Here is a 9,011-nt window from a genome sequence, read left to right on the forward strand (position 1 = left end):
GGAGCCTCTGCCGTGGTGAGAGCTTGGCTGCCGGGCTGGGAGCCTCTTCTGACAATTTTGTTTAGAAATTAAAACGAGCAGGTTTAAGGCGTGGGGATGGCCTTGTGGGGGTTTTGCAGAGAGCGCTCCAAAGCCCTCGCCGTTCAGACACTGGCGATGGGGATTTGGTTTTTGGGTGCTGTGGCACTGTGTGCCTTCCTTGGGGAGAGGGGAATCGTGGATTTGGTTTCTTACGCTGTCAGACGGGCGCTGGTTTGCAGAGGGACGAGGGCCCGGCCGGTAGCAGCTTTGTGCCTCGATGCAGATAAATCCTGTGGCTGTTATTTTTGTAGCTCGTCTCCAATGAGGATGGAGGTGGCGAAGTTGGGAGCGCGGAGGCTTTGCTACCCCCATCTCGCTTTGCTCGCACAGCCCGTTTGGGTTTTGCCGCGTGGGTGAGAGGAGTTGGCTCACGGAGGGAGGGAGCGAAGGCTGCAATGGGAGGGGGGGATGGAGGGAGCGGGGCTCTCCCAGGTAATGGGGCTGTGTGGGGCACGGAGGGAGCCCTCGGGGGAGGGGGGGAGATCATGCCCGATCTGTGCCCACCAAACCTGAGGGAAGGCGGGTTTCTGAATTAATTTTGTCCTACAAAGCTTTCAGGCCAGTTCAGGGGAGGCTGGCAGCTTGGTGATTTCCAGGGATTGTGAACATTAATTCAGCCAGACCAGCGAGACCTGCCTTGCAGGTTACAAATTTGTGCTTTAGTTCCAGCTGATGCTAATTACTTTAATATAATTAATGTCTTCAGGCACCACTGGGAGGGTTGGAAGCGCTGCAGACAGCGAGTGATCCTCCTTCCTTCTACACCTCCAGGTGTAGAGAAACCAGACGTTCCTCTCTCATGTTTTATTTCGGGAGGCTGAAGCTGTGGCTCAGGGGGGACTTATCCTGGCAGTGGGAGGTTTTCCTGCCCTCTTCTCTTCTCCACGTGTTTTTGAGTCTCGAGATCCGAAACCAGTTCCTGTTTCTGGAGGTGAAGGGTGCTGAAACTGGGAGGGGTTGATGCTCCATGGAGCCACATCTGTGGCTCCCATAGGAGAGGCTGCTGTTCCCGTTTTCTGCCTTGCAAACTCTGGCTCCCGCCCGTGACTTCTTGTCGCTTTGCAGACCGAGATGGGCTCTCCTGACCCCCCTGAAGCAGTGGGGATCCCCTCTCCTTCCCTCCCCACTTCCTTTTGCACCCCAAGTCTCAATCCTGTGAACGACTTCGTACCTTGGCGCCTTCAATCTGAAAATCCTCCTTTTCCTTAAATCTATCTTACTTAGCTTCACCCTGCACCGCTTCTGTTTGATTCAGCCAGGAAAACAAACCTTGGTTTGCCAGCAGCCGACAGTGAACCCTGCAGGGGTTTTTTTGGGGTATTTTTTCTTTGTGGAAAGGCTGATGTTCCCCAAGGACAGAGGGTGGTTTGTCTGCTGGATCACACTGCAGTGGGGAAGAAGCACTTCCCATCCGTACAAGGAACAAGCCCCTGCACGCTTCCCCTGCGAAACAGGCAGCACAGCTCCACTGCTACCATCCCATGGGTTGTTTTATTTTCCCCTTCCTCTCCTTAAAGAGCGAGCTCTGCAGCTGCAGGTGACATTTCACAGTGCTGCAAGGGCCACCTGGCTTAGGGACCCCCCAGCAGCCACGTTCAACCCCAGACTGGGTTTCCAACCCTGCGAGAGGATGGGGGAAGCCCTCCCTGAGCATACCAGGGCGTGATTTTTCAATGCTGTCTAATATATATAAGCACAAGACCTTTTGGATGAAAGAAAAAGGCGGCAGGGATGGGTTTTCTGCGCCGGTGAGCGACTCAGGCTGCTCTTCCCACACCAAAAACCCCGTAGATGAAGCCTGGACTGTGCTGGGAAGGTTTTGCTGGTCTTTGGGAGCTTGATCCGTAGCAGAAAGGCTCTGAGGAGGCTTTGGTTACTGACTGCTTTGCTTTTCATCTTTTCCCCTCCCAGGTCGGCGCAGGAGATGAAGCACATGGAGAACATATCCAGCCTGTTACAGGGCAGCAGCCCGGGCGAGTATCAACGGCTGGATCCCAGATCGGAACGAGAGGCGGTTGCCGCTCCCGGCGAGCGGCCCTGGGAGATGATCATGGACAAGAAGCACTTTAAGCTCTGGCGGCGGCCGATCGAGGGCACCCACTTGTACCAGTACCGAGGTAACGGCGTTCCCCATACCCTGCCCATAGCTTGTCTTTCCTGCACTGAGTCGGTGCCTCCTGCGTCCTGCCTGGCCTGTGTTTATAAGAAACCAGAAAAAATGGGAATTCTCATCCTTTGCATCCCTCTCCGCAGATCCCGTCTCCCCTGAGCCCTTTGGAGGGGTCCCAGCCCTGTCAGCTGCCTTGAAAATGCCTTTTCCTTTTAATCTTGCTGCACTGAGATAAAGACTTGCTTATGCCTGGGATTAAAAACTTTCTCTTTACCCCGCAGTGTTTGGGTCCTACACGGATGTGACTCCCAGGCAGTTCTTCAATGTACAGGTGAGCTCCTTAGGCATGTTAGAACTAAAACACAGCCTCTGCCGGAGGGGTGGGGTGGAGAAACGGCGAAATTCTCTTCTCTTTACACCATTTACGTGATCTAGAACAGATCCCAGCATCCATCAGAAGCAGGGCGAGTTATCCCACGCCCTGATCAGGCTTTGCTGCCAGTCCTTGCTGGGAATGAAGGATCGGCACGCGTGGGCTGCTATCGGCTGCGGGAGCTCAGCGGGTTTCTGGTCCCAGCTTGCTCTCTGCCTGCCCTTCCAGCTCCTGCGCTTCCTCTTCTGGTGACTTTCAAAGAGTATTTAATAATTTCCTGGTGGGTAAAACGCCTGACGGTGACACAGCTTCTTTCCACAGGATGAGGAAAAGGGCCGGTTACCTTCCTTTAACGGCGCTGTTGGACTTGGTTCTGACTCAGCCTCTTTTTCTTGCCAGCTGGACACTGAATATAGGAAGAAGTGGGACTCACTGGTCATCAAATTGGACGTAATCGAGAGAGACCTGGCCACCGGATCGGAAGTGATTCACTGGGTCACTCATTTCCCGGTGAGCGGTTCCTTCTTTCCTGCTCCGGTGATCCTCCTCACCCCAGGCAAACGGCCAGCGGGGTTGATGCCTGTTCTTTCTCTTCCCCAGTACCCTATGTACTCGCGAGACTACGTATACGTTCGACGGTACAGCGTAGACAAAGAGAACAACCTGATGGTGTTAGTCTCACGGTAGGTACTGCCGGGCCGACCTCCCGGCGGCTCTCTGCCGTCTCCCATCTGCAAACAAAGCTGAGAACTGGGTATCAATTTCCTCAGCTCTTATTTTATTTTTTTTCAAACCATGCCAAGCTTCAGGGTTCTGTCTGGAAAATAAAGCCGCCTCCTCTGGGGTGAAACCCTTGTTCTCTCACTGCTCACCTCCAAAATAGTCGCAGATTCTGGGTGTAGTCGGTGCCTGGAGCTCATCTTGTGCTGCTCCCTTCTCTTGTTCCCTCCAGGGCAGTGGAGCATCCAAGTGTCCCTGAAGACCCCGAGTATGTTCGGGTCAGAACCTATGAATCCCAAATGGTCATCCGGCCCCACAAAACCTTTGATGAGGTAGGTTACGGGGTGGGCTGGGAAATGGAGCGGAAAGTTTGTCACGAGATGGCTTCCTCCTGCTCAAACCACAGCTCCGAGGGGAGCTGCACCTTCTCTGGCCATCACCTGTAGCACTAAGCTGGGCTAAATAGTTCAGAGTTGGAAAAGAGGAGGGAGTTTGTTTCCCAAAGGTGAGGGAAACCCATCCACGCACAGCTCTGGAAGGATGTGAAGCTTATCCCAGTAGCTCAAGCTCTTCCTGCAGGAGCCTGGTGTTCCCGGAGAGCCGAACACGAAGCTTCAGAGCACCAGGCTCCATGTAAAAAGCCTCGCAAGTCTTGTTCCTAGCGCTTAATGTTCTTAAAAAAAGCGTCCCTGGGTCTTTGTGGGGTACCCAGAGCCTGAAGAGAGCGCGCTGGGTCCATGGAGGTCAGGGGAATGACACCTCCTTCTCCAAAAAACCCTCCCTCTCTGCTTTCGCTGGGTCTTCGTGGCTCTGTGTCGCCTCCCTAAGGCTTCGATCGATGCCCCAAAGAGCCGGTAGCACTCGCCTTGCAGGGTGCGAGCGGCCCTAAAGGGAATTTAGGTGTGGATGCAAAGCCCGGTGGAGTTTTGCTGCCAGCTTGGGCTCACTTCGCCTTCTCCTTTCCCAGAACGGTTTCGACTACTTGCTGACCTACAGCGACAACCCGCAGACCGTGTTCCCCCGTTACTGCGTCAGCTGGATGGTCTCGAGTGGTGAGTGAGCTTTGGTGCTGCCAGTTCACCCCTTGGGGAGAAATTCCTCCGGCTCTGTGCTCTGCGACAAGCGCAGGCGCTCCTGCCTTCCCCTTCCTGCACCTGCATGGGGCACAAAATAGACAGAGAAGCTTAAAAACAGAGATCTGGAGGATTTGGGGGGATTTGTGGTGCTTTGGGCTGCTCGTCCTTTCATCAAGGGGGGGGGAAAGCCCTGCCTGGATTCCTGGTCGTGAGGAGGAAAGGGGTCTGTGCACAAGGGTGCTCTTTCTAATCCACCCCAGGCAAAAAAACAAGCAGGATCCCTTTTTTTCTTTAATAAAATGAGCTAGTTTTTCCTTACTTCAGAGCAGCATTGGCTCTGAAGTATTTCTGCAATGGAATTCCTTCCCCCTTACAGCGAAGGGGGGAGAAAACTCCTCCTGCAACCTGGTTTCAGCTGGGCCCGAGCTCCCGTGAAGGAGCTTGGCTTTGAGTGGAGGGGAGAAAAGCAGCATTTAAAGGACGCAGCTGTCCTTCCTGCAGAGCCCCCCCAGCCAAACCTGGAAGAGCCAGGCTTTGCAAAACCCACGGAGGGGTTCAACACTCCCCACCGAGCAGGGGGAGGATGGAGAGCAGCCACGTTCTTGTGTGATTGGGAGAAAAAGGGGCTGTCGTCACCTTTAACTCTTATTTTATTCATCAACAGGGGGGGAATAAAACCAGAAGTGTCTCCTGTGGTGATTTTTGTTGCCCCCCCACTTCTTACCGTCATGCGGCTCATGGTAGAGACCGATGCAAAAAAGAGCAGAGATGTTCATTCAACCCACTCGAGCATCAGCCCGATGTTTTTTTTCTTGCACCTCCCTCTTTTGCCAACCACTGAAACCTCTTTTCTTCCGGCCTGCGCTCCTTAATGCGTCTAAAACGGCGCCTAAAGCTCGGGCAGGGGGGAGCTGGTGTCGGAAGTGATTCACTGGGTCACTCATTTCCCGGTGAGCGGTTCCTTCTTTCCTGCTCCGGTGATCCTCCTCACCCCAGGCAAACGGCCAGCGGGGTTGATGCCTGTTCTTTCTCTTCCCCAGTACCCTATGTACTCGCGAGACTACGTATACGTTCGACGGTACAGCGTAGACAAAGAGAACAACCTGATGGTGTTAGTCTCACGGTAGGTACTGCCGGGCCGACCTCCCGGCGGCTCTCTGCCGTCTCCCATCTGCAAACAAAGCTGAGAACTGGGTATCAATTTCCTCAGCTCTTATTTTATTTTTTTTCAAACCATGCCAAGCTTCAGGGTTCTGTCTGGAAAATAAAGCCGCCTCCTCTGGGGTGAAACCCTTGTTCTCTCACTGCTCACCTCCAAAATAGTCGCAGATGCTGGGTGTAGTCGGTGCCTGGAGCTCATCTTGTGCTGCTCCCTTCTCTTGTTCCCTCCAGGGCAGTGGAGCATCCAAGTGTCCCTGAAGACCCCGAGTATGTTCGGGTCAGAACCTATGAATCCCAAATGGTCATCCGGCCCCACAAAACCTTTGATGAGGTAGGTTACGGGGTGGGCTGGGAAATGGAGCGGAAAGTTTGTCATGAGATGGCTTCCTCCTGCTCAAACCACAGCTCTGAGGGGAGCTGCACCTTCTCTGGCCATCACCTGTAGCACTAAGCTGGGCTAAATAGTTCAGAGTTGGAAAAGAGGAGGGAGTTTGTTTCCCAAAGGTGAGGGAAACCCATCCACGCACAGCTCTGGAAGGATGTGAAGCTTATCCCAGTAGCTCAAGCTCTTCCTGCAGGAGCCTGGTGTTCCCAGAGAGCCGAACACGAAGCTTCAGAGCACCAGGCTCCATGTAAAAAGCCTCGCAAGTCTTGTTCCTAGCGCTTAATGTTCTTAAAAAAAGCGTCCCTGGGTCTTTGTGGGGTACCCAGAGCCTGAAGAGAGCGCGCTGGGTCCATGGAGGTCAGGGGAATGACACCTCCTTCTCCAAAAAACCCTCCCTCTCTGCTTTCGCTGGGTCTTCGTGGCTCTGTGTCGCCTCCCTAAGGCTTCGATCGATGCCCCGAAGAGCCGGTAGCGCTCGCCTTGCAGGGTGCGAGCGGCCCTAAAGGGAATTTAGGTGTGGATGCAAAGCCCGGTGGAGTTTTGCTGCCAGCTTGGGCTCACTTCGCCTTCTCCTTTCCCAGAACGGTTTCGACTACTTGCTGACCTACAGCGACAACCCGCAGACCGTGTTCCCCCGTTACTGCGTCAGCTGGATGGTCTCGAGTGGTGAGTGAGCTTTGGTGCTGCCAGTTCACCCCTTGGGGAGAAATTCCTCCGGCTCTGTGCTCTGCGACAAGCGCAGGCGCTCCTGCCTTCCCCTTCCTGCACCTGCGTGGGGCACAAAATAGACAGAGAAGCTTAAAAACAGAGATCTGGAGGATTTGGGGGGATTTGTGGTGCTTTGGGCTGCTCGTCCTTTCATCAAGGGGGGGGGAAAGCCCTGCCTGGATTCCTGGTCGTGAGGAGGAAAGGGGTCTGTGCACAAGGGTGCTCTTTCTAATCCACCCCAGGCAAAAAAACAAGCAGGATCCCTTTTTTTCTTTAATAAAATGAGCTAGTTTTTCCTTACTTCAGAGCAGCATTGGCTCTGAAGTATTTCTGCAATGGAATTCCTTCCCCCTTACAGCGAAGGGGGGAGAAAACTCCTCCTGCAACCTGGTTTCAGCTGGGCCCGAGCTCCCGTGAAGGAGCTTGGCTTTGAGTGGAGGGGAGAAAAGCAGCATTTAAAGGACGCAGCTGTCCTTCCTGCAGAGCCCCCCCAGCCAAACCTGGAAGAGCCAGGCTTTGCAAAACCCACGGAGGGGTTCAACACTCCCCACCGAGCAGGGGGAGGATGGAGAGCAGCCACGTTCTTGTGTGATTGGGAGAAAAAGGGGCTGTCGTCACCTTTAACTCTTATTTTATTCATCAACAGGGGGGGAATAAAACCAGAAGTGTCTCCTGTGGTGATTTTTGTTGCCCCCCCACTTCTTACCGTCATGCGGCTCATGGTAGAGACCGATGCAAAAAAGAGCAGAGATGTTCATTCAACCCACTCGAGCATCAGCCCGATGTTTTTTTTCTTGCACCTCCCTCTTTTGCCAACCACTGAAACCTCTTTTCTTCCGGCCTGCGCTCCTTAATGCGTCTAAAACGGCGCCTAAAGCTCGGGGAGGGGGGAGCTGGTGTCACCCACGCACCCCCCTGCCATGGTAACTGTGGGGCCAGGGCCTCCTCCATCCACTTAAAGCTCATTTTTTGTAGAATAAAAATGATGAGTGGTGGGATAAGAGCATCTCCAGGTGTGACAGCACGGAGCTTCAGCCCTGCCTGGGGCAGAGGCGATCGTTTTAAACATTAAACATTAATTAATGTGTCACAAGCTCACTCCCAGGTCATTTATAATGGAGCCAGGAGGCAGCGAGGTGCCCTGGGATGCACAGCGGGGGCTGCCTGGCTTGGAGTCCTTGCACCCCCTCTTCCAGGACAGATCTCAGCAAGTCAAATAAGGGTTGATTGATTTATTTATTTTTTTTTTTTTAATTAAAAAAAACCAAACAAAAAACCTCATCATAAAGCACCCTCAGGGCAAGGTTACAACCCAGCAGGGGGGCAAGAAACGCCTTCGTGCCAGCAAGGTTGTGGGATGCCCCTTGAGTAAAGCGGCAGAGCTGCGTTTTTAGGAGAAAAAAGGGAAAATCGTGGGGGAAAGAAAAATTGGGGGAGATGGGAATGGAGCTGGGGAAGGGGGTAGGACAGGAGGATCAGCCCTCTGGAGCCCGGTGAACGCAGGGATGCCCGGGTGCTTGTCCCCCTCCCGCTTTGCTCACCCTCTCCTGCTTCTCCTTCCCGCCAGGCATGCCGGATTTCCTGGAAAAGCTGCACACAGCAGCCCTGAAAGCTAAAAAGATGGAGATCGAAGTGCGGGACTATATGTCTGCCAAGCCCATCGAGAGCGGCGGCAGCGAGGGGAAGGCGAGCGTGGCAGCAGCGGAGCACAAGAGCGATGGTACCTGCAGCCCTGCCCAGCTGGAATACGCCTGAGCAGCCAAACCTCCGGCCCCGGGATGGGATGGGGGGCTCCGGAGCTCCAGAGAGGGAACCTGTGCCGTGCCGCCGCCGGAGCTTAGCTCAGTCTTTTCCCTCCCCGTCTCATCTCCAAAGCTCTGCTCCCGCGTGAGGACGGGGATCCTGCCCCCCGCGCCGTCTGTGTTCGTGGCCAGGCCGATGAAATCTCATGCCCTAGAATCATTTTTCTGTACTGGTAAATGTTTCCTCTCCCCGACAGGAAAAAAAAAAAACCAAAAAACTCCAAGCAAACCCTAAAACCCCATCTTCTATCACGGCACAGCCAGCCCCTCCTCCCCTCCTCCCTCTTCGGACTCTCAACCCCAAATATTTTTGGGTCTTGGCTTTTCTACCACGGCGGCTGGATGAGGACGCTCCAAGTCACCACCTCAGGTTTTTGGGGTTTGTGTTTTGTTTTTGTTTTTTTTCCCCCACCAAAAAACCCGTCAACCTCCTCGGCCGGCGAGGGGGAGGTGGCGTTACTGGGGTGGTTGACCCGAACTGGTGAAACTGGGGTAAAAAAAGTGCTTTTTTGGGGTGGGTTTTAGCTGCTGGTTTTGTGGAGGGGAGGGTTGGAGCTTTGGGGATGGCGGGGGGGGGGCGCCTCCCTCGCGCTCG

At 54.2% G+C, this 9,011-nt stretch overlaps 1 protein-coding gene across 2 annotated transcripts in view; it reads left to right on the top strand.

Moving 5' to 3' along the window:
• Positions 1-8,835, top strand: part of STARD7 (StAR related lipid transfer domain containing 7) — a 10,318-nt gene extending 1,483 nt beyond the window's left edge. Inside the window, exons 1-8 of one of the 2 annotated variants that reach the window (XM_035891130.1) lie at positions 717-1,012; positions 1,993-2,198; positions 2,473-2,522; positions 2,964-3,074; positions 3,165-3,247; positions 3,517-3,616; positions 4,252-4,336; positions 8,182-8,835. In XM_035891130.1, the coding sequence (XP_035747023.1) occupies positions 2,006-2,198; positions 2,473-2,522; positions 2,964-3,074; positions 3,165-3,247; positions 3,517-3,616; positions 4,252-4,336; positions 8,182-8,369 (810 nt within the window). In that variant the 5' untranslated portion in view covers positions 717-1,012; positions 1,993-2,005 and the 3' untranslated portion in view covers positions 8,370-8,835. Of the gene's footprint in view, positions 1-716; positions 1,013-1,992; positions 2,199-2,472; positions 2,523-2,963; positions 3,075-3,164; positions 3,248-3,516; positions 3,617-4,251; positions 4,337-8,181 lie in introns of those variants that run through there. The other variant, XM_035891129.1, reaches the window with a different exon arrangement.
• The last annotated feature ends 176 nt before the right edge of the window (positions 8,836-9,011 follow it).

Source organism: Egretta garzetta, unplaced genomic scaffold (assembly GCF_000687185.1).
Source record: "Egretta garzetta isolate BGI_Z169 unplaced genomic scaffold, ASM68718v1 scaffold643, whole genome shotgun sequence".
NCBI classification, from domain to species: domain Eukaryota; kingdom Metazoa; phylum Chordata; class Aves; order Pelecaniformes; family Ardeidae; genus Egretta; species Egretta garzetta.